The sequence below is a fragment of the Idiotropiscis lumnitzeri genome, chromosome 7 (assembly GCF_059441095.1).
Source record: "Idiotropiscis lumnitzeri isolate Australia: NSW breed Sydney's pygmy pipehorse chromosome 7, RoL_Ilum_1.0, whole genome shotgun sequence".
Classification (NCBI taxonomy): Eukaryota; Metazoa; Chordata; class Actinopteri; order Syngnathiformes; family Syngnathidae; genus Idiotropiscis; species Idiotropiscis lumnitzeri.
Window position 1 is genome coordinate 24,025 of NC_142397.1, and position 24,820 is coordinate 48,844.

The 24,820-nt window shown below is 48.5% G+C and overlaps 2 protein-coding genes across 9 annotated transcripts; one reads left to right on the forward strand and one right to left on the reverse strand.

The window, feature by feature from the left end:
- Positions 1-343: 343 nt before the first annotated feature.
- Positions 344-19,454, forward strand: LOC148332939 (leucine-rich repeat and fibronectin type III domain-containing protein 1-like protein). 8 transcript variants are annotated; one of them, XM_088299921.1, is made up of 14 exons: positions 344-788; positions 2,665-2,931; positions 3,052-3,441; positions 11,847-11,954; positions 12,656-12,929; positions 13,617-13,817; positions 15,146-15,312; positions 15,398-15,638; positions 15,948-16,160; positions 16,241-16,551; positions 17,173-17,356; positions 17,453-17,663; positions 17,835-17,977; positions 18,848-19,454. In XM_088299921.1, exons 5-13 carry the CDS (start codon positions 12,669-12,671, stop codon positions 17,960-17,962), a joined length of 1,917 nt encoding a protein of 638 aa, XP_088156047.1. In that variant the 5' UTR covers positions 344-788; positions 2,665-2,931; positions 3,052-3,441; positions 11,847-11,954; positions 12,656-12,668; the 3' UTR covers positions 17,963-17,977; positions 18,848-19,454. The 8 variants fall into 8 exon arrangements, with proteins under 8 accessions (XP_088156047.1, XP_088156043.1, XP_088156050.1 ...); XM_088299920.1 differs by lacking the exon at positions 344-788 and having other exon boundaries at positions 1,184-2,931; positions 3,052-3,252; positions 3,331-3,441; XM_088299919.1 differs by lacking the exon at positions 344-788 and having other exon boundaries at positions 1,184-2,931.
- Positions 18,860-24,207, reverse strand: LOC148332940 (olfactory receptor 52D1-like). Its single transcript, XM_088301006.1, has 7 exons — positions 24,165-24,207; positions 23,567-23,618; positions 23,264-23,440; positions 20,276-20,765; positions 19,515-19,834; positions 19,064-19,080; positions 18,860-19,005 (listed from the first exon to the last, which is right to left on the reverse strand). The coding sequence occupies exons 1-7, from the start codon at positions 24,205-24,207 to the stop codon at positions 18,860-18,862; spliced, it is 1,245 nt and encodes a 414-aa protein (XP_088157132.1).
- Positions 24,208-24,820: the final 613 nt, after the last annotated feature.

The window sequence follows — 24,820 nt, forward strand, 5'->3', positions numbered from 1 at the left end:
ATGAAAAATCGAAACAGACATGAAATCTGTGTTGCATCATGTGGGCTGCACATTACAGTGGTACAAAAATATGCCCCCCCCGCATATATGACCTGGGATGGCCCTGATTGACGGGTCATCAATTTGGCTGAATGGTCTTATTGCCATTGAAATGGAAACTTTGTCATCTTGTTCCTTGGCGAGTGCGAGTGCGTGTATTGCGCGCACGAGTCCCTCGAGGGCCCACGCGACAGACGCAAAGACGTGATTGACAGATGGGCGGCGGGTTGGGGGGCAGGGCGGGGCTTGTCGTACTGTTCCAATCCACTCCTATCCTTTCCTATTCTTGCGCGCACCCGCCTCGCTCGTGCACTCTGCGCGCGCGCGGCCGCTCCAACTTTGTGTTGCTGCGTCTTGTCGGGAAAAAAGAAAGGAAGGAAGGAAGGAAGGTTGTGAAGTTGCTCCGAGGAGGCGGCTTTTGGCGGGATGAGACGAGCGCGCGCACATTGAGGGTTTGGCGCGCGCACTGCGGAGGCGCCGGAAGAAAGTGGACGTGATTATTTCACGACTGTCTCTTTTTCATTTTTCGTTGTCACGTGTTATTGATCCGAAACGAGACCAGGACCCCGCCCGGATTGAGGCAGATCGTGCACGCGCGCGATCTGCAGTATTTCCACAATCTGCGATGGGATTGTCGTGTTTGGATGTTTGATTGACGGGACGGCGCCTCCTCCCTTCGACCCCCCCCCACCCTCCCAAGTCTGAGCCGGATCCTTTCGACGTCCTAACGAAGAGGGTCATTGATGACAGTAAGATTGTTTTAATTTCATTTCAGTGATTGATTGATTGACGAATGATTGGCGTTGATTCGCTCGTGCATGGCGGCTGCCTTTGATCTCTCGCTCACTTGGCGGGAAGTGAATCATCGTCGTAATCTGATTACACGCTGCCATTATCTTCTGCGCGTGCGTGCGTGTGTGTAGCGATACATGCACTGATACCACAGCTCCCCTACCCCCTCAATCCGCCTCCCCTCTCATCGTGCAGGAATGTGCGCTGATACTTGATCGTGTGCGTGCATGCGCGTGCCTGTCCTACCTCATCTATTATACATCAGGGTGACTATGAGAAGCTCGAGGGGAGGAGGAGGAAGGGGGGGGGGGGGCAAAGGGGGCTGAATGTGTGTGTGTGTGTGTGGGGGGGGGGATTTGGCAGTGGAACAGCTCCGTGCAGGTCACGTGTTCTCAATCACGGACACGGAAGTGTGCTTCTAGTCGTAATGCTTTTCCATTTGCAATTACAAAACCCAGTCCTTCCTTTCTGCTCCCCTTCCTTCTTTCCTTCCTTCCTTCCTTCCTTCCTTAATGTTTCCTTCCTCCCTTCCTCCTTATTGCCTCCAACCACATTCATTTAAATGATTGTGGTTGCAACTTGGCTCTGACACACACGTAAAGACAACAGAGTCTGTTTTGGTCTCCATTTTGCACCTTCCTCATCAAAGACGACAAAACAGCTGACTATCTTATGCCTTCTGAGATAATCCGATAAAATGATTATGATGATCTGTCTAACGTGCATCCAGCGTGAATTGTCCCGATAAAAATCCCAATACGGGCCGGGGCCAACAATCTTAAATATTAAACGTGATCATTATTTCCCACAAGAAAAATGGCGCCGGAATCATCACTTTGTGAATTCTGTCATGACCACAATATGGCCAATAGACAATTCAGTAGTACGCCCTTGCCACTTTTTGCGGCTTCATCAAAAAAACAAAAATCTAAATATTATTATTAAAAAATAGAGCATGGTGGTCGGCGGGTTAGCACGTCCCTCTCACAGAGCAGAGGTTGTGAGTTCCATTCTGGCTCCGGGCCTCTTGTACGGAGTTTGCATGTTCTCCCTCTGTAGGAGTGGCCGATATATATCGTCGTCAACGTTGCAATTTGACTTGATCGCGTATCGAAACGGGAAGACAAATGAGTCCGTCGGTGGCTGCAAAGTAAGAGGAAGACGAGGCAGTCTCGTGACTATGTGATCGCAGCCTCACAAACGTTTCGAGTGTCCCGTCTCAATGGAGATATTTATAGCAAGACGCAAGTCCACGTTCCTCGTCTGGAAATGATTTGGGTTTGACGAGACGGACATTTTTTGATGTGCCAAAATGATCAGCGTGGAGAGCAATTCTCTTCCACCGTCAAACATTTTTTTCTGCTCCACAAGCACGCTAAAGAAAAGCAAACGCATCCATCCATCCATCCATCCATCCATCCATTATCTGCACCACTTCTCCTCACGAGGGTCGCGGGGGGTTGCTGGAGCCTCTCCCAGCTGTCTTCAGGCAGTAGGCGGGGTCACACCCTGAATTGGTTGCCAGCCAATCGCAGGGCACACAAAGACAAACAACCATCCGCGCTGACACTCATACCTCGGGGCAATTTAGAGTGTCCAATCAACCTGCCATGCGTGTTTTTGGAATGAGGGAGGAAACCCACACGAACACGGGGTGAACATGCAAACTCCACGCAGGAAGGCCGGAGCTGTAATCGAACCCACGACTTCCGTAGCAAGTTGACTCATTAACTAGCAGGTTAGTTAGATAGTTCGCGAGGTAGCTATCTGCTATTTAGCAACGCAGAGCGAATCTCGTGGTGTCTCACCAAGCTGATCATGTGTGCATTTTAGTGACTTTGATTGGGAGGTGTGTTTGGCCACGCCCACACATCTTTGGTGAGCAATTCACACGGCGACAGGAAGTCTGCGCACTAATCCCGCCTTTAATCCGTCAAATGTCAATTTTCTGTTTGTCGGCTCATCCATCTGCGCGCTTTGCCGCCACTACGCTCTCATTGGCCGCCCTCCTCCTCCTCCTCCTCGGCACTGTCTCCATGGCGACACTGCCGACATCACGAGAAACACAATGCTTACGGGTCACATGATGCGTGGACAAAGGTGAGAAAAGTTGAGCGAGTGATGTGAATGATTAATTGATTCTTTTGATTTCTATTTGCATGGCTGTTCCAAATTTTGTGATTCTTTTTCAATTTAGCGATTCGTGTATGATGTTTGCAGTGCTCGAGACGTCTTTGAAAAGCACAGAGGACATTCGGAAATGTTGACAAGCTCAAGTGACTCATCCCAGTATCCAAACTCAAGTGGGAACTTTTCACGACGAGGGTGCAGTTGCATACATGTCGACATGCAAGTTGGGGCAAAAAACAAACCGCTATCAACTGAAGCTGTTGATGGACATTTTGCAAATATTTCTGCGAGGTTGTCTTCATTTTCCTACAATGCACAAGTAGCACAGCAGCATCTTCGATGAAGTCTGCCATCTTTTCGCCATGACAGGTGCACCGCTGTCAGGTGTGAAGGCTTGTGTAGCAGCCAATTGCGCAATGCCATTGAAGTGAGCCCATCAACGGAAAAGTGGATTCTCTTCACACCATTTCCTCATTTGAGGTACGCAGGTGACGTAGCGATGAGAATGACAGCGTCACTCACTCGCCGTCCCCTAGAATGACATCACGTTGCTGTAAACGACATATTGGCTTTCGAATTGCTCCAGAGAGAGAGTGAACAGTCACCTGTCACATGATAAAATTGACCGTGGAACGTACAAGCCACCCGTCTCCTTTGCCATAGCGAATTGCCATTCAAATCAAAAGCCGAGTTGAGTCGACAAAGATGGCGGCCGGCTCGCCACAGATCTGGCTGGAAGTGCTGTCGCTTCATCATGGAAAATGTTACAACACATTTGCTCGTTTCCGTGCATCGGGTCCGTTGCGGTCATTGTGTTCTCCATCCCCCTTGGGCCAGACTGGAGCCCCTGATGGTCCGGTTCTAGCACGTGGGCTGTTCGTTTGACACCACAGCTCTCTAGTACGTTTGGAATTGTGTGAGTGTTTGTGGTTGCACTCCTCATCATCCATTTTTGGACGCCTCCTGCCTATTCATAGAAATTTGCTCTTTGCACCCAATGGCGCCCCCTGCCAGCTGTCGGGTAAATGTCAGCGCAGCGTGACGGAGCACAAACAAGAGGCCCAACTCTCCTGAAGGGCCGCTTCCTTCATGTGAACTGCGAGAACAGATGTCTGCGCGCCGTGTTTGTGTTTATTCGAAAATGATCTTAGGTGTGTGTGTGTGTGCGTGTGGGGGTGCGCGCGGGGGTGTGTGTGTGCGTTTGTGGGGGCGTGTGTGTGTGTGTGTGCTTGGCACCTGATCACATGACTTCCCATCTGATGACTTCCCCTCACACGCTTTCTCATTATGTGATGGGACTTGTGGTCCCATGGCCTTTTGTCTTGAACACGTGACAGTGAGCGCAATGTGCATCATGATTTGTTGAAGAATATCCACAACAAGATGTCGTGTTCACTAAATACGAGCAATCGAAAGCGGCCTTGACAAATGGCCGATACGTTGATCATCTCATGAGGGCTCTGATGCATAACAACACGCTACCGGTCCGAACAACTCATCACGTGTCACACGAAACGGGAAGCGTGATAACGATACGGATGCCGCTTAATACGAGCGGGACCTGAGCGCAGCTACGTTGTTGGCGGCGGCCGTGATTGCAGCACGAATGCTCTGGCTTATTCGTGTCGGTTATGTGTTTTTACGAGTCCGCCGGGTCTAATTGAGTTTGGCTTCCGGACGAAGAATTCATTTTATGGCGGCTTAAATAAAATAAAATAAATAATTACTCATTCAAACAAATTGTACAAAATATTTGGTCAATTATTACAAATTATATATGCAAATCAGTATACCAAAAAAATGTACATATTGCAAAGTAAACTCAGAAAGCAGAAAAAGCCCAAGATTGTTACATGAAACAAACCAATTGCCAAGTCCACTCAAACATAGAAGCATCAAAAATAAATATTTCAAACAATTTGTTGGCATAAGAAAAGCTGGGCTGTGATAGGGCGAGAGGCTCAGTGTGAATTTGGGACAAATGAGACGTGCCCTCAAGTGCTAAGCTGCCAATTGTTGCAGACGTCCAAGTTTGCCGGCGTTTCTGTTGAGGGGGCACAGTAGCAAAAGTGTAACGTTCCAAGAATGGCTGCCGAAAATGCCCACTTCCAGTCGTTTTTAATTTTTGCGTCTCACATCCTTCCCCCTTTTAAATTCCGGGCAAGTCTCACGTTTTCTGCTCATATGAGCTCCAAACCAAAATAAGGTGGAGCGACTGCAGACAGCGTAGTCAGCAGAAATAAAAAGGCATCAGGTCGCTTAGCAATTGTGTTTCTTTCTTCGTTTCTATTTTCTCTCCCGCACAGGCGAATCTTTTTGTTTCTATGTCATACGTCACATCGCTGTCTCAGGCAATGCAACCTCAAAGTGAAGCGCATGCACACAGGAAGAGACAACGTCGCCCACGACGTCGTTTTCCCTCAAGTAAATGTGCTCCAGCGTTTTACGGTGCTGCAATTTGGTAGCGAGTCGAAAGTGAGTCGAGGCTTTTGATCTCATTTTGTCACGTCATTGCCGAATTGAATGACCAATATCACCACAAATGGCCACTTTATGCTTCGTCGTTCAAGTGGGATTCTTTTACAATCAAATCTAGAATCAAAACTGTTACTCAAAACACGTTTGCCGATTGGGTCGTATTTTGAGATGATGTCAATGTCGAATATTTGTAACCTGGCCGAAAAAAAACAATTAAGGAGCACATATGAAAGTGGTCCCAAAAAAAGAATTTTTTTGCGCGGTGTGAAGCTAGTCGCAAGCTTGATATGAAAATAAAAGCAAACCAATCAACGAAAGATGTTTCTTCATTATTCGGACAACATCCACAATTCCACATCAAAAGTTCCACTGCTGTTTCGCTAGCAATGTCGCTAGTGTTGCTCATTGCCGCTTTTGTCTGGAAGCACAACTCGACGTCTATTCAGACCGAGCACTCTCGCTCTTCTTCCAAGAGATGAAAACTGTAAAGCCTCACGTCGCAGATTCATCGCCTCGCGATTGCCCTGTCTCAGGATTCCTGCTGGATTTTTGGAACGATTGTATCGCTCTCTTCTTGCCAAATGGAGATCCTCTCCCAAGTCGAACAATATTCTTCATTGTGCTTGTTCGATTGTCTCTACTGAAAACCGTTTATAATATTTTGGCCCTATAAAGTTGCTAAATCCTCACTCGCATTCAAACGCATACTGGTATGGTCGCACGCACACATATGAATTATTGAGGTCAGTTTTCTATTAAAGGAGCAGATGACTAATCCACGCTTTAGTGGGGGAAGAAAATAATCCTCCTTTTGTCTCTTTGTGTCCTTCTAATGCAGTGTGTCTGTGTGTGTGCTTGTGCGTGAGCGTGAGAGGAGTCCTACAATGTGCAGTTAGCAAAGCTTCTCGATTAGTGGATGCAAGCCACCCAAATTCGATTTCTAATAATGGTAACGAAGCCTGAATTTGTCGCTACTCCAAATACGAATGATTCAAACGTGCCCTGCGAAGGCCTGATGAGCAGTTCAGTGTGTCGTCGACGTTGGCTCGGAGTCAGTTGGGGTAAGCTCCAGCACCGTACTTCTTAGTTGACTGTTTTTGAAGAGCGTGAATGCCGTAGTGCTAAAGTGGCGCACTTGATTCACAATGATTCCTGACTTGTGGAACTCGGCGACTCTCCTCTTAATTCCCCCGATTGGCAATTTCCAAACGAGTCATTTCGCGTTTGGTGTTGATGTCACCATGTTGTGCGCTCGCTTCTTGATGGTTTCATTTGCTGTACCTGCGTTGCATCTCATCCAGATGTTGGCCCTCGTTAACATCTGCGTTAGCGCTGCTTGCCTGCCAACATCTGCACGCGCTCACGGCAGCTGCCGGCTTGCAATGTCGAGAATGGACATGACGAGCCATCGGCAGCACGTCGGCTCTGCGCCGACACTTCACCGCTCGCGTGACACGGAGCAGCTAGCGTGAGTGTGAATGTGTGTTGATGCCAAGAAGGCTTCATTAAATCAAAGGAAAATATTCTTTTCCAATGAAATGTAGGATAGGAAATGTCTTTCGGTTGGCACTTCTTGGCACGTTGGATGTTCATTTTTGTTTTTTGCCCCCCACAAGAAAACGATAATTGGATTGAGATCTTTAAAAGACCATTTTGATATCGCTGCTTTCACGTCAATCAATTCTTCTTTGAACTTTGACACTCGCAGCAGCGTCAAAAAAGTTGTCATTCGATATGGTCGTCGTTCAACAAGTTGGGCCTGGAAAAAAATGCATATTAGGTTGACTGGATCAAGCTTCGGCGCTTTGGCGTTCTTTTCAATCTCGATGGCGAAAATGACACTCCCACAAGCAAGTCGGTGTGACTGCACAGCAGAATTATTTTGGGAGTTAAGAGAAAAGCGAGAGCCATGAATTTGTCTTTTATTGATGCTCCAACCGGGAGCGGAAACAATCGACTTTCCACACCAACTCAGGATGCCGACTCCTATCGAGCTCCAAATGTCACGTCAACTATTTGTTTCCAGCGGCCACGTTTGGCAGGATTGCAGCACCGGCGCGCCAACGGCTAACAACGGAGGGCGGCCATGAAACGAGCCTTTCACATCTCACTTTGATGAAAAGCACCTCTTGAGATTCATGTGCAATCTTGGATATTTTTTGCTGCCCTATCAAGCGCCACGAGTGCTTTTTCTCAACTATGGCAACGACGGAGAGGGAGAATGATCCGGCCGGATATCGACAATTATCTCGGAGAATGTTTGTGATCCAATTGCAAGTTGCTCCTCTCCGGATTTGTGCTCGTCGAAGCAAGCGGCTCACGCTGGTCTTGCTCTGTTATCCGCTACGTTAGCATTAGCATTAGTATCAGCGTTAGCTTCTGCTCATTTGACTGCCGTGTGCTGGAACACGTCCTTTGTCATCATTTCACAACCGATGACCAGACATTCGAGTTACATCTACATGACTAACTGAAATGATCACGACGCAGGCGAAAGGAGAGCGATCGTCTGGTTCTTGGCACTTTGCTAACGATTGGCTACGCCTTGGTTCTGTTGGAAATTAGTCACCAATGAAATGCTAATTAGTCGTAAATTATTCCTTAATGAACTCAATGTACTTAATGCGTGTTTGTTCTTGTAGTCAAGAAGAAAAATGTTGAAATAAAGACTCTGAATGCAGTCAGACAAAATGGCAGCCCTCACATTTTTAGGATTCAATTTGTCATAGGTCATGTCGCTTGAAATCGTTCTTCCTCTCTCATTTATCCCAAGGCTTAGCATCCTGCAATCTTGTCTGTGTGTTCACATCCCAAATTGTCGTGTCTTTGCAAGTGACTCCCGCGGTTGTGTCTTTGGCTGAGTATGAAGTGTTGTTTGTCATCAGTTGGATATGCAGACAGACTGTGTGTGCGCGTTGCAAATGTGGACGGATGGAATTCAACACGTTTGAACTCAGTCATACATGAATAGAACACGTGAGAATACTATAAACGCACTAAACGCAATTGTGTCATTATTGTGCACGGTACTTCTAGTTTCATTGGATAAATGCTGGGCATGCTCACGACAACATCAAAGCATTCATTTCACACTAAGACACATGCACTCCGTCACTTAGTGACCCACTGGGTGTCAATCAGGTTGCCATGGCAACACGACTTGCAACTCAGCACCTTTATGTGCTCTCATGTCACTCTTTGGTGGATTCTTTTTCAAATGGGAAGCATGTCGAGCCAAGGTCTTATGTGGTCTCACATATCGTGTGTGTGTGTCTGCGCGCGTGCGTGTGTGTGTATGTTTGCAGGCTAATCGTTGAGGAGCCCCGAGGCTGGAAACACAGCGACTTGATGTTGAGCCTTAATCTGATTGAAGCACACTTCACTGACTGACTGACTGAGACACACACACGCACACTCGCATGTGCAACCGCACTGTGGCACAGTGACATATGTCAGTGGCGGCTCACAGACACAGCCTCCTGTTTCTTGACGCAACTTGATGTAACATAAAAAGTGCCATTTAAAGATCCTGATGAATAACTTCAGTTCAGTGAGCATTTGCGCTAGCATGTTAGCTGCAGTGCCCCCACACTCATACATGCACACACGCATGACGCAAACACACACACGGTGACATCAGCGGAAGTGCAAAGTGGCAGGTGGTCGTTAGTAAATGTCAAGACGCTAATGACACTCATCATTTAGCATGTTAGCCCGTACTGGCGTGTTCAGTGCTAACAGCAAGTTAGCGTGTTGGCGGCTAATTAACGTGACGGATGTGGCCATTTAAAAACGGACGCGAGGCGTTGTCACGCGCCGTCGACTCCATTAGCGCCGGCTCGTTAGCTAGCCAACGGCAGTGTTTAGCCCGCTAATTGACAGCGAGAACATGACCACGGGTCACTTCCTGTCAGCCGCGTGCCCCATCCTGCTTGTCAAACGTGGGTCATGTGGCTGCACAAGAGCAATAACGTAATCACGTTTTTGGTCAGAAGTTTTTCTCTTCTGCGTTTCTTATACAATTGGTCAGTTATTACATTCTGGGCTGCAATTCCGTTAACATGTCCCTCATTGAATTAATTGCGTCAAACCTTTGAAAAGTAATTTTGGGTGGGGGGGGCGCATGTGTGTGCTTGCACGTGTGTGGGGGTGCGTGTGTGTGTGTGTGCGGGGGTGTGCGGGGGTGTACGTGTGTGTGTTAGTCTCAACTGGCACGAGGAATAATACAGGTTGCGTTTTATCGTTAAATTTGTGTGTCGACAAGCAGCAGGTTGCTTGGCCCGCCTACTGCGAGAAGCAGGAAGGAATTGTGCAGAACTTGAGGCTCACACGTATGCGTGTTGTTTTGTTTTTTTTTGTCTTGGAAGACTGGCAAGAAGAAACCTGTAAGCATGTGCTGCTGCTTCAGCCAATGAGAGCAGGCCCAATGTTCAAGTGATGATACGCTAATCCGCATCTGGCTGCTCCACACTTTGCTTTGTTCCTTTTTTTTAAGCTGACTCAGCAGTTGACTTATACACAATTTTGGTGATGCAGCATCCCGAGGTGTCGGAAAATGCAACGCATTGAAATCTCTTTTTTTTTTTAAATGTACAGTTTGTGTTTTTAACACAAATGCGAAGTTTGCTTTTCTAATCAGTATTACTCGAAACTAGACTCCGTTTTCTCAAGAGGCCGCATTTGGCAATCTCCTCTGGCGCTTTGTGGCAAGCAGCGGCGTGCCATTAATTTTCAAATGCGACGTGCCGCACGCCAGAACGACTCAGGCACACGCTGGCACGCCGTTTTCAGTGCGCAAAGTTTCCCAACTCGGAGGCTATTTGTGAGGCACACAAGATGGCGCTCGCGCAGGCTCCAGCGCATCGATCAGTTAAAGAATACACCGACTGCAATTTGGCTCTTTTTTCAATTGTTAGTTCAACCACGAGACATTTAGAAATGCTACCGGGGCTGAGCATCGTTTCAAAAAAGAAAGCCAAATATTGTGACAGCTGTGATGCGGAAAATGAAAATTGGAAAAGAGGGAGGGGAAAGGGGCAGGATTAATTGACGATTGGAATAATTGTGATTTGTGTGCTACGTTGTGCTCTTTTGGACATATTCTGTGTTGCGCTTTTTGACTTTGCTTTCGCATTCGTTATTCCGTTCCCACCCGTGCGTTGGTTTGTTTGAATTCATAGATGGAAGGAAGCCAAGCAAATAAACACACACAGTCATGTCCAGCCATGGCGAGTGTCAACGTGTTGCTGAAACGTGGCCATGGTGGAGTTGTCACGTTGCATTTGGATTGCTATTGGTCAGCGAGGTGTCACCATGGAAACCATTTGACGGTCCAATTGGAACCGGAGCCCTTCCGTCTTTGCGCCGCTCGTCTCTGTGACACTTTTAAACTCCGACTAATGAATTGGAGGGACAACCAGTCATCACCATCCTCTTCATCATGATCATCCTCATCCTCATGTCTGCCAGAGGCCATCAGGACCGACCGACCGACCGGTCGGTGCCTTACTCACTGACCACCACATTTGGACTCCCGCCAGACTTCTTCCAGTTCACGAAGACAATAGATGGGCGAAGGCAGCATTTCACTGCGCTTTGTCAATAAATGGCAGATCTGTCGATGTGGTGGATGCAGCGTAACTTTTCTGTATGTGCTGCTCATCAGAAGTGCTGGTTATGCTGCTAAGAGACGCTATTTTGCGCTTCAAGCTAGCGCTCTGCTTTCCGCTTGACTCGGATGTGATTGCGCTAAGCTTCACCGTAGTCACTCGAACGGGGCTCAGGATCCTCATCTGCCAGTCACATGGCACTCAACTCCACTTTATTCATGGGACACTTTAAAACAACCACCGCTGCAATCAAAGTGCTGACAATGGAGCAACAATGTTCAAAACAAGAAATGAACAAACAGCACAAAATACGAAAGCTATATCGAGTCTCACGCTGAGTCAAAAGCCAAAGAATAAAAATGTGAGCAACCGAAAAGGATCCTCCCCCTGTGAGCCTTCGCTTGGTTCTCGCTACCGTCGGCGGAACTCAGGTGGGGGCAAGATCATTTCAGGATTTGAAAACAAAATGAAAAGGATGTTCGGGGAGCCATTGAAGTGAATTGAAGAGAAAGCCTTTGAACATTTTGAAAGCAGTGCAGAAAAAAAATGTGATATTTGCTGCAAAAGATCAGGACTGAGTCGTGATATTTGACAGGACGTAAAATATTTCAGAGTTGCGTCGCTGTTCAAGATGCATTTGAATATTGCACAATGCACGTCACAAATTGTGTGTGCGAGTGTGCGAGGGCTGTGTGTTTGTCAATGACTCCCCGAACGAGGTCGCGGAAAACGACATGAACTCGCCGTCACCTGATGACTGAAATGACATCCCATAATAATGTGCTCTCCCGCCCACAGGCCAAGGACTGACACCCGGCGAAGCAATGACAGTCTGGGGTCACCTTTAGCTCCGCCCCCACAACCACGTCCTACGTGAAGAGGACCGCCCTCTCCCCTGCCGCTCAGGTGCTCCCGTATGCTAATTGGCCGCGCCCTCTGATGATGGCACAACGAGGAGAACGTCTGTCTTCGCTTGTGTGTGAATGCACATATTTGTGTGTGCGTGCGTGTAATTGGTGGACACACAAGTGTTTTGCTTCATGCAAAACACATTTTAAGCAAATATTTCACCAACTGAGAACGGTGGTAAGGCTGTTGCTATCACAATGCCAACGCGTCATTGCTTTAAATGACTTGCTAAATGCCGAGCTGCTTTTGTCCCTCGTCCAACATGCCGTTTGAAGTGCGTTAGCATGTTAGACATGTCACCTGCAACATAATCGCCCATCTCGCAAGGCGCACAACTCCGGACTTCTCCACGTCACTTTCCCCATCGACGATTTGAACAGGAAAAGCCAAAATGTTCCCAAAAAAGGCGACATCATGAATGCATTTATTATTCGTCACGGCGTCGGACGGGTGAGCCTCACTGTCGTACGCGAGCGACACTCAATAGCTTCCATGTGAAAACTCGCTCGGAAACTGCCGCCGATAATGAAAATGGATTGATTGATGGTACGCAAGTGGACGGAAGCGAGCATGCCGTAGTCAAAAGTATTGGTACCGAAATGTCCAGCGCTATATTGGGTTTGCTCACTGGGCGACTTTGCGTCGTCATTTTGTTGATCCCTTTGTCTGAACTTGTTTGTGTTTTGTCGCTATGTCAGCAGGAGCACGAGCATGGGAGGCCCGTGGCCGCCGCCCCTGCCGCTCCTCCTGGCGGCATGCTGGCTCGTCCCACTGGACGGCACGTCGTCGTCCATGTTGTGTCCCAAGCGCTGCACGTGTCAGAACCTGCTGCCGTCCTATACGGTTCTGTGCGCCAAGACGGGTTTGCTCTTCGTGCCGCCCAACATCGACCGACAGACGGCCGAGCTGCGCCTCATGGACAACTTCATCACCACGCTCAGGCACCGAGACTTCGCCAACATGTCCAGCCTGGTATCTACGTCGTCATTAACGGCGCCTCGCTATATTAGCATTCTGACGCTACTCGCAGCGAGCGACATTGACACATTATTATGAAGCCCACCGGTGTTCTCGGCAGGACACACCCCCTCCTGCATTGAGACACGCCCCAATGCAAACCAGGTGGGACTGCTTCCAGGCACGAAGCCACTAAAAGCCGTCTGACTTGACATTGAAAAAAAGTTCAACTCGCAGCAAATGGAGCGAGTCGCTGCCATTCATCTTTGATAGTATCGACGATTTCCGTGTGACGAACTCCTCTGACAACTGCTGTCGTCAATTTTTTTTTTTTTTTTAGACTTGCAAAAGCAGTGGGATGACCCCAACAATTATTATTGAACTGATAAATGGATTCTGATAACATAACATTTTTGGAGATGAGCATATTTTACAAAACGAATAGAGTACAAAAAGCACTTGATGTCCTTCTTACTTCAAGGATGAGAAAGAATAAGCAGGAATATCGCAGATCATTTTTCGACCGCCGTCGACAATTTGGGTCTGCATTTTGGTGTCCGTAAATGGCCTGATGCTGCTTCATATTCTGAAGTACGATGTTCTGTAATATGGTGCCAATTTGGATGAGAATTAATGCTGCTCACTGCTAGCATCGTCAACGACCTAAACGTTTGTTTGCTGTTGTTCTTGGGGCGGCGGCAGATCCACCTGACGCTGAGCCGTAACACCATAAGCCAGATCCGGCCGTTTGCCTTCAGCGACCTCCAGGACCTCCACGCCCTCCACTTGGACGCCAACCGTTTGACCACCCTGGACGACGCCCACTTCCAGGGCCTGGTCAACCTGCGCCACCTGATCCTTGCCAACAACCAGCTGCACCACATCTCCCAGGGAGCCTTCCAGGTCACTCCTTTTTCATATTTGCACGTTCCAATTTAGCATCTAAAAGTGGAATATGGTGGCATTTCTGGTTGAGTTCAAAAAGGCAAACTCGTCTATTGCAGGCTTTTTCTTCTTTTAAATGACTTTGTTTCCTAAATAGCCTGCAAGTGGCGCCCCATCGCAGCCAGGAAGAATAAAGTCGTCGTATCTCAGAGTGGTGCCAAAAGGAATGCCTCGTTGATCGCCAAGTTATTTATCTGTATATTTTAAAGTTTCATCCATAAAGACTGGGCAATATAGAAAAAAAATATTTTTCCTTAGCCCAATTTTTTTTCATATTCTTTCTAAACTGCCAGTTCAAAATCATCGGTATTGCAAACGTAAAGAAGCCAGAGAGTTCCTCAACAGCTTCACAAACTATAGAAGGGGAAACAAACATAGAAGATATTAAAACTACTTTGACTCAACACTAAACAAAACAATGATGGGGAAAAATGGATTATGGTGTAATACGGTGCAATGCATACGGCGGCCAGCAGAGGACAGTGTTTGCTCCCAAAGAAGCGCACAGTCGACAGCCGGGTTGACTTGGGGACTTTTTTTCTCATTCTGATTGAAATCATTGGGAGGGAATGAAGCTCTCCAGTCTGACATGCTCCGCCCTGTTCATCAAATCCGCCGTTTGGCACAAATCGATGTCATGATGATTTATCAAGATGGAGTTCATTCGTCTATTTGCAATTGTTTGAACACTTTAATTAAAGTGGCTCCAAGCTCAAGCATTACTTTAAAATGAGTCCGAGCTCTGCTAGCAAGTCGCTATTTGCCAAAGTGTATGTTGGCGCATTAGTTCCTTTCGCAATCCGCAACCTCGGGTCGGTTCGGTTTACGGACATTCATCCTTTGTCCCCCGCTTATCTAAATCTTCTGCGCGTCTTCTTCCGGCTCTCCACCTTTGTTTTTACTGCTTACTCTACTGTCCCGATTCTCTGCTCTGCCTCGTTCGGTTGCTTCCCGTGGCCCTCAATTGTGTCGCCGTGTTTCATCAACAGTTCCGAAATGGTGCAAACTTCTCCTCCGTCACGCTGGTGTAATTAGCCGTGACTTCGTTTCAGCTGCTGAGGAACATGAGCCACGCTGGTATCTTCTACGGCCATGCTAGCTTCTTTGGTGCTCTTAACAAAGTCAACCGCTGAGCGAGTGGATTTTCCGTTTTTTCAATGAATCGTATCCATCAGGACTCCCGGACACGACCTGTCCTCATGCCGCCATTTTGGCGTGCGACTTTTGGAGTGAATTGTGGCAGACTTGACCAGAATTGCTCACTCGGCGCTGTCCTGTCCCTGCAGGACTTCCTGGAGACCCTGGAGGACTTGGACCTGAGCTACAACAACCTCGTGGACGTCCCGTGGGAGACGATCTCCATGCTGGTGAGCGTCAACACCCTCAGTCTGGACCACAACCTCATTGAGAGCGTTCCCGAGGGAATCTTTTCCAATCTCCACAAGCTGGCCAGGTGCGCTCAAAAGCTGAACCGAAACGCCGTGCCCTCCCAAGAATCGCCACTCGCGACATTTCTGTTAGCATTCTGTCTTGTCCAGGCTGGACATGACATCCAACAAGCTGAAGAAGATCCCACCCGACCCACTCTTCCTGCGCATCCCGGTATACGCCAAAATGAAGGGCTCGCCGCTGACGGCCTTGGTTCTGAGCTTTGGCGGAAATCCGCTGCACTGCAACTGCGAGCTGGTCTGGTTACGCCGGCTAACCCGCGAGGACGACCTGGAGACCTGCGCATCCCCCCGAGACCTCGCCGGGAAGTACTTCTGGACCATCAGAGAGGTCGGCTGCTGGCGCCGTGTCACCACTTTGTTCGAATAGCAACCGTCATCATTTGAACGTCAGCATGTTTGGCCAAACCGTTTAAATAGCGATTGACTGAGCATGCATTTCAATTTATTTCAAATTTTATTAACAACTCAGTTGAATATATCGACATCTTGAAAAGTGAATATGAACTTCGTGGCTATTTATTAACCACCTAATTAACTTTCAAAACGGATAGCTCCTTTGCATACGAACCACGTCATCTCGCTTTAATAGTGAAGCACATTGTGGATATTCAGCACATCTTTTGTGCGCCCCCTACAGGAAGAGTTTGTGTGCGAACCCCCAATGATCACGCGCCACACGTCCAAGATGTTTGTGATGGAGGGCCAGGAGGTGAGCCTGCGCTGCAAGTCCATGGGCGACCCGGAACCCTCGACCCACTGGGTGAGTCCGGACGGGAAGCTGATGGGCAACACGTCGCGCACCGTTTGCTACGACAACGGCTCGCTCGACATTCTCAAAGCCTCCGTCAAGGTGAGTCGGGCGGAACCCGGGCCGCCCTTTCTCTTGCGACGCCGCCCTCCTTCCTCGCTCATGTGATCGCCTCCCCGCAGGATTCGGGAAAGTTCACGTGCATCGCATCCAACGCGGCCGGCGAGGCCACAACGCCGGTGGAGCTGGTGGTCAACCCCTCGCCGCACTTGGAGTCGAGGCCGGAGGTCGATCCCGGGCCCTCAGATGTGCCCACGTCCATCAAGTCCAACGCCAGTGGGGGTCAGGTGCGCGTCGCGCAGCAGCGGGTGAGCGTGTCCGAACTGACGGCCAGCTCGGCACTCATCACGTGGCCCACGCAGAACCATATTCCCGGCGTGCGCACCTACCAGATCCAGTACAACAGCTCTGCCGACGACATCCTCATCTACAGGTGATGTCACCCACGCCGGCCTGTCCTGGTTGGACTTGATGTTTCTCCGTGTCTTAGACAGCGCCAGGCACCCCACAATGCCGTGTGCTGCTGACACATCCTCACTGACATGCCAGATCGATAATCTAAAAATGGGAATTCCTCTCAGTCGTTCTCCGGGCACCGAATGGATTGCACCAGGCCGGTGTAGGCCTAAGCGAGCCTTGTTGCCTGAACTGAACAAGCTTGCTTTGTTGAGAGGCCACTTTTCCTCGAGAGGCTGCAGTGGTCCCCAAAAAGCACACGAGGTGCGGCAACAGGAAAGAAGCCTCTTTTGACTCGCCATTTTGCAAAATAGTCTCTTAAAACATTTCGACATTGCAGTGGTATTTATTTTTCTCCACTTCCTGTGAAGTCTTTGCTGCTTCCCTTTGCATCAACAATATGAGGCGTCAAATCCTGAGTAATGTCAAATGTCAAACGTTTGAGTGGTTGTGACTGCGCCCTCCCATGGACAAAATGAAAATTGCAATTAATGTCTTCTGTATTCCACGGGGCCAGTTCAGTGAGTCACGTGATCCGATCTCATCAACCAACAAAAATGATTTCTTGATTAACGCTTGGCAATTCCTCCCACTCCAGGATGATCCCGGCTAATCATAAGTACTTCCTGCTGAGCGACCTGGCGTCCTCCCGCGACTACGACCTGTGCGTTCTCGCCATCTACGACGACGGCGTTACCGCCTTGACGGGAACCAAGATGGTGGGATGCGTCGCCTTTGCCACCGAACCAGAGTACGGACGGTGTCACTCCATACGAGACCAGGCAGGGGACGCTCTTCACCTCTCACGCACACATGCGCGCGCGCGCACGGCGTGTGTTAAGATGTTGACCACTGCCTGTGTTTTGCTTGTGCTTCAGTTTTTGGGTGGCACCATGATCCTGATCCTGGGCGGCATCATTGTAGCGTCCGTTCTGGTCTTCATCTTCATCCTTCTGATGAAGTACAAGCTGCACAGCAACCACCACCACAAGCACAACCACGCTAATGCCCGACACGCCCACGTCTGCTCGCAAACCAATGGTGGTGGAGGGGGCGGAGCCAACGTTCCACCGCCCCCCATAGGACAAGGTGATGAGGATGGCCCCACTTGGCACTTTTGGTGCTAGATTTGGCAACTTTTCAATCTTTTTTAGCAACTGCAACAACAGCGCCTAGCAACAAATGTAGCAAATGTAAAGTGACCGCAAAGGTCAAAGGCACTATAAACAAGTCATCAGCGGTGTACTTGTCATCCGACAGGTACTCACAAAGGCCGCCAGATGTCTGCAGACGGGCCGCCGCCCACCTCCTGCGCCGCCAGCCTCCGAGGAACGACCGTTGTGGATTTTAGCGCCGCCCGCGCCGACGCAGACGACGCCTCGCAATAACGACGGGAGCCAACTGTCAGTCGAAGTCAATATTACACAACATATTGAAAGTGTCATATTTTTATTATTACAATTTGGGAGAAATATTTGGAAAATCTTCACTTCTAAATGAGTTGATTTCATATCAGTTATTGCGATACAATCACTAAAAGGCATAAAATCAGTTTTAATATTAATACTTTTTAAAATATCCTGTGTTAAAATTAGATTATTTGTGCATTAGATTCCAAATGTATTGCTAAACATGGGCTCCATCCATTTTGAGTTCCGCTTCTCCTGATGGTCGCCCGCGTGCCAAAGCCGAAAACACAGCCGTCATCGGACAATAGGCGTCGTTCAGCCAAACTGGTTGCCAGCCAATCGCAGGGCACACAAAGACGAACAAGCAAACATCCGCGCTCACAATTCAACTGATGTGGCAATGCGGCAACACTGCCCTCTGCAGCTGTGGAGGCTCAACTACAAGCACATAATGATGACGATGAACGGTGACCAACTGGTTAGCACGATGGCCTCTCAGTGCAAAGGTCGAGGGTTTTGGCCTTCCTGTGTGGACTTTGCATGTTCTTCCCGTGCCTGTGTGGCTTTTCTCCGGGTACTCCGGTTTCCTCCCGCAATCCAAAAACACACATGGCAGCTTGATTGGACACTCGAAATTGGCCCACGGTGTGATTGTGAGCACGGATGGTTGTTTGCCTTTGTGTGCCCTGCGATTGGCTGGCAACCAGTTCAGTGTGTTAGGCCCGCCTAAGACGGCTGGGGTGGGCTCCAGCACGGCCACAACCCTCGCGAGGAGAAGCGGCTCAGATGAATGGAGGGATGTTAAATGATAAGTAGATGCACGCCTTGGTCGGTGATCTTAAGGCAGGCGTTTCGTCTCTGCAGGTGCCTTCCTGGTCACATGATCAACATGAAGCCCGCCCAGAAGCAAAGGGGGTCTGCACCAGATGTTCTGGAACCAAGGAAGACTTCTTTGCAATTTTTAGACACCCCACGACGCTCGGCTCCTTCACCGGCATCGGCGCGGCCAAAGTACTTGTGCCCTGAAGTGGGAGCAACGTCCCAGAAAGAATATTCCTTCAAGAACATTCCTTGACGAACCTTCCACAAGCAGTGTTCTGTAAAGAGCAGCCAATAAGGAGTGTTGCGTGAAGAACGTCCTTTGAAAACGCTCAGTAACGAACATTCTGGAGGAGGCTTCTGTGAAAAACATCCATGCGGGAGTGTCAAGTGTCACTTTCCAGCACTTTTTATTCGACGTCACGCTCCAGCATTTGAAATGGTTCCTAAAAGTTGCACAAGAAGCCAAGTTTGGAGTTGAGAGGACTCTGTGAAGAACACAAACTCAAAAACAAGAAGCCAATCGTGTTGGAAAGACTTGTTGGTTGCTTTGATAGTCAACACAAACAAAGTCACATGTTTTGCTTTCATTGAAAGACAAATGTGGGATTTGTAAAGACAAAATCAATAAAGTATTTTTATTGGAAAAGCGGTCGGAGGTGATGATGAGCACGGCCGAGTCATTTTGTCATACGATGCTCGCATACTTCACGTTGAGACGGCGGCGTTGGTGGGCGACACCTTGGATTTGGCGGCGCCCCCGAGGCCAACGAGTCGGCGGAAGCCGTTGCGGATCTCTGCGGTGCGGACGCCATAGATGACGGGGTTGGCGGCTGCCGGGGTCAGGATGTACAGGAGCCCCATGGCGCTGTTGGCGTCGGTCGGGATGGCGAGGCCGAGGTTGTGTGACAGGAAGGTGATGCTGCCGACCAGGTAGAACACCATCATCACCATGAGGTGGGTGCCGCATGTGTGGAAGGCTTTCCGACGCTCGTCCCTGGAGGCCGCCGCCCGCATCACGGCGCCCAGAATCTGACGGCAACCAACGGAGAGTTATGCGTTATCGCTACTGGGCCTATCTCACTGGTACAGACGTTGCCATGACGACTCAGGAGACCAAAGCATTGCTGGGGCAACAATTCATCCAGAAGGTGCCGCGACATCTTGAGGAAGTCGACGAGACTGTGAGGTCTCCTCAAGTCTGTAGGCCAGTGAGATAGACCCGTTTAACCAGAATGCCGCGCATACTTCCGGTTGGCAAAGGTCCAAGCCGTCTCGGATGACACCGCTGGTAATAAAAAGAAAAAACACCTTCCATGTCAAAAGAGGAAAATGGCTTAAATGATGAGCTTCGCCCTCTTCTCTATGTTGGTTGTTTTAGGGTGGCCAAAAGATGTTGTGAGCAAACTTCAGCAGTGCGTTGTGCCATCCGGAAGTATGATTCTCAAACGGGACATGAGTGTGCATTGAAACCTTCAAGTAGGAGAAGATGATGAGCGGGATGTCCACACCCACAAAGCAGGCGATCACGGCCACGCCGGCGGCGGCGCTGCGCCCGGTGTCGCCACACGCCAGGCTGACCAGTGCCATGTGGTCGCAGTAGCAGTGGCGGATCACGTCGGAAGCACAAAAGCGCAACGAGCCCGCCAGGCCCACCAGGGTGGCCATGATGGCGCCACTCCGGGCCAACGTGAAGAGCGTCAGCGTGACCAGCGCTCGCCGGCCCACCAACTGCTTGTAGCGCAACGGTCGGCACACGGCCACGTAGCGGTCCAGCGCCATTGCCAGGAGCAGGGTCGACTCCACGGACGACAGGAAGTGGGTGGTAAACATCTGCGCCAAGCAGCCGGCCAGGGACACGCGGTTCTGGTTCTGGTCCACCAGCAGACCCACGAATGTGCTTGGGACGATGGCGCTGATGGCTAGCAGGTCCACCAGGCACAGGGTGCAGATCAGCAGGTACCTGGGTACATGCGACATGCAGCACATTTGGGCATGCTCCTGCGGTGCCTTGACTTACGAGCGCCGCGTCGAGCTTTCGCTTTCTCAATTTTTTGCTAACAAGTGATCTTGAGATCGGCCGCCGTTTGAGTCCATGTTGAACAGTGGTGCAAGTGTCACCACTGGGACAGTAGAATGTTTAGCCTATGACAAATTATCCAAAGGATCGATAGAACCAAAACCAAGAGCAATCGCAACGCTCGCTGTGTCGTGTCTGCAAATATGAAACATAACAAAGCCGACCGAGTTTTGCAAAGGTTGAGCAAGCAGCCGGAATGTTGCGCAGTTATTAATTGAGTGGCTTGAGTAACGAAAGTACACTATTGTGTTTTTCATCCACCTCCTTCGACAACTATGAGTTGAGTTGCGTGCACCGTGAGTGAACATTGTGCCATTTCACTACTATACCTGATTAAATTGTATTTCTCTTGTCCTTGCAAATCATCACGTTCGAATAAAAAGGTTATTGCTTGGAAGATTGTGGGGAATGTCAAAGAATATTCTGAAGAACATTGTATTTTCTCTTTTACAATACTGTGTTAGCATTTTGATACAAAACAATTGTGGCCGAGGGTTCATGTCACTCCTTTCAGCTCTTGGCAATGCGAGTCAAGTGAGTTTCGAGTTTAGACAAATCTGAATCGTAAGTCAAGGTCCAGCTGGATATGGTACGAGTACAGTGAACCCATTTTTTGTTGCCATACCCACTTGGATGTCGAAAGATGACACTTTTCAGATGCATTTTTCATTAATTCGAACACCACAAAATGAGGAAGCAGACAGCATGTAATAATCGAAATATAGAAAGTATGGACTGTGCATTATCAAAGTGCTGTGTGCTTTGAATGCCGCTAGATGGCAGCAATGCCAAAGGCACAACTTGGAGAACGGAGAGATGGACCACAGACAGACTTTTATCGTCAAGGTTTTACAGGCATAGCCAGAGACAGCTCTCTCTGTGACGTATGAGCTATATGACGTGTACACGAGGGGCGGGAGGAGAACCCGGAAAGGAGGCAACCGCAAGAACGGAACAGGTGTATGGTGCGGTTTCGTTTCAAGGGCTGAGAGAACTATATATATTAAAAAAAAAGATAGCTTTTGACGCCTCCTCGTTCGATTTTTACCACATTGCAGTAAACGAACTGCAGTCATTTGGCCCTTCAGCACACGCCTGAACGAAGAAGGTACGCTAACGCCTTCTCATTCAATGTTAGCCGAGGTAGGTCCTGCCCAAGCATATCTTCAAAGTTTGATCTTTTTCTGAATGCTCACAATTCCTCCAGAAGCTTTCCAAGATGCACAACGTTTGGCGGCCATCGTAGGGATTCAAAACTAATTCGGCCCAATACACACGCAAAGACAAGCGGCCGCTTTTTGTCAACGAAGATTGTCCGAGAATTTGATTATGTCAGAGTGCCCGATTATAAAGTCCGAACTATTGTCCTGTTTCAAATGTAGTGCCTGTAAGAGGTTGCTAAAAGGCTGCGACAGGCGCAACAAAAGACTGGGGAAAATTAGGAAAGTTCCAAAAGACTTCCGCAGGTGACAGCTTACTTGGAAACAGGTGAGTGTCGTGATTGCATCTAAAAGGAGCATCCCCTAAGGCTCACTTCTTCACAAGCAAGCTTAATCACTTGAACAACTGCATGAGCACATCATCCAAGAGATTAAGAATAACATTTCTCAATGTACAATGACAAGGAATGTAAAGTGGATTGCATCATCTATGCTTCCTAATACCATCCAAAGATTCAGAGAAATCTCTGCATGTAAACAGCAATGCTGAAAAGCAACATTGAATGTCAGTGAAAACAACTTTTGGTGCATTACCGAGTATGGGGCTGCAAAATACTGTCTCACAACCACAGAACCCTACTCTTTCTCAAGAATAAAAGTAGAAAAACTCACAAAAACGTCTTTGTAAAACTGTCTCTGTATTCAAAGTGACTTGATCCTTTGTTGCTGATTTCCCAGCCTGATGAACTCGAGATTCTGTCTTTGGGGCATCCCGGCCCTGCTGTACATATTTTGTCATTGCATCATCAGCAAAAAGGGCGTCTGTCAGTGAAGGTCTGTGAGGTTCTTCTTTGGTACTTGACCCGTTAAGAGACGATTACATTGATGGAAGAAAACCCACTTCCGTCTGTGCTTAGGCAATGTTTTTACATTTTTTTAAAATGTTCCTGTCTGTCGTCTAACATCAGCAAAATGGGCGTCCATCAGTCTGGCGGAATGCCCACCTCTGTGTCCTAATGTCATTGGAATTGGGGCTTGTATGTATTCTAACATATTTTAAAATTGCGAAACACTTAAAAAACTGTCGATTTCCATGTAAGTGCAGGCCCCCCCCCCTCTCTCTCTCTCAAAAAAAGAGCAAGCGAGCTGCCAACCTGCAAATGGGATTGAGTGGGGGTTCACTGTACGTTTATGGCTATATGTTACACAGGTTTCGGGTACATGGGGCTGTGGAGACGCTCTACGCTGACGATGACGTAAACCAAAAGTGCGTTGCCCAGCAGCGCCAACACGGAGGTGGCGGCTAGCGGCGGCGCCAGTACCCAACGCCGTTTGTCCAGCACGGGGAACCCTCGGAACACAAAGGTGCTATATGACGAGTTCTCAGCTGACATCCTGCTGCAGACAACATCACAATTAGTCCAAGACATGGAAGAAAAAATTCTGACAAGATTTGGGCTCATGGATAACCCGAACGCCAGTTTCACAAGCGCTGTGGTAAACACGGGAGCATGCGAGCCATACCTGTCCACATAAGATGTCTCCAACGGGATGGAGTCTTGGCTCCGGATTTGGCCTTATAGGCCAACGTGAAAGATCCCGTGGGGACGGGCGGGTCGTGAATGCGACAGAGCTTTGATTTGTTGCCGTTGGTTGGACCGAGGAGCCAAATTAAACTCCAGGGTCTTGTTGCGTAAACGCCAGGATGGAAATCTTCGTCATGGGAAACTTGAGTGCAACATAGCGCTTGGCTGTTAGCTCAAGCTAATTAGCTCAAAGAAGCTAATTAGCCTCAAAGAAGCTAATTAGCTCAGAGGGCGTCTTCCTGTGAAGACATGTCCTGTACCGCAAATGGTCTGCTCAGACTTTTCCTTCAAGCTGTGCTAATTGCGTTATGCTAAAATAACAAGCTAGCAGAGAAGACGTGAGTGACCAATCTAGAACTTGAAAGAACCGCGTGCCGCTTCATCAAGCGAAGCCTGGTCCGATGGTTTCATCAATGGTTGAAGTTTCAAGCCAGGCTTTAGGTTTCGAACCAACTTTTACAGCTCAGAAGAATAAGTGGTCGGCCATGTCGCCAGCGCTATCTTTTTAAAGTAGCGTTTTCAATTCGGCAGGAAACCTGGATTGGAGTTTTTAGCCGGGTTACTGTTGCAAGCCAACATTTCGACGTGTGATGAGTGGGTGCTTGGAAAGGAAAAGCTGACACATCACATTCTCACTATTTTGCACTCTCACGAGACTGAAAACAATTAACTGTGTGCAAGTAGATGCAAGATTTACAACAATTGTTCCGAAAAACACTTGGTAAATTTAAGTAAAAAGCCCCAGATCAAATTTCAAAGTTTTGACATCTTGGCTTGAGTTGCCCTCAATGGTTGGATGGATGATGAATGACAACCGCATGTTTTGAAGTAGACCAAATAGCGATCCCTGAGGTTCCGATGTCTTGGTGGCCTTTTGCTGTTACCATTAGTGACGCTGAGTTTGTTCGGCATCATGGCAAACAGTTGAAATGCCGTCAACGACTTGTTACGGCCGGAACATGTACTACGCTCTGGACATTTTTTTCCCAACATCATGGGTCAAATTACCCAAACAGGTTGAAAGCGTTGAGGCTCATCCCGATCGCTGCTAGTTTCAAAAGACTCAGAATGTGGGACTTAAAGCCATTTACAAACCATACTCAGGTCGGAAACCTTAACGTTCAAGCAAAACAGCATTCAAAAGTTGATGTGAAATCCAAAGCATTCTTTAAAAACCGAACCCTGACATGAA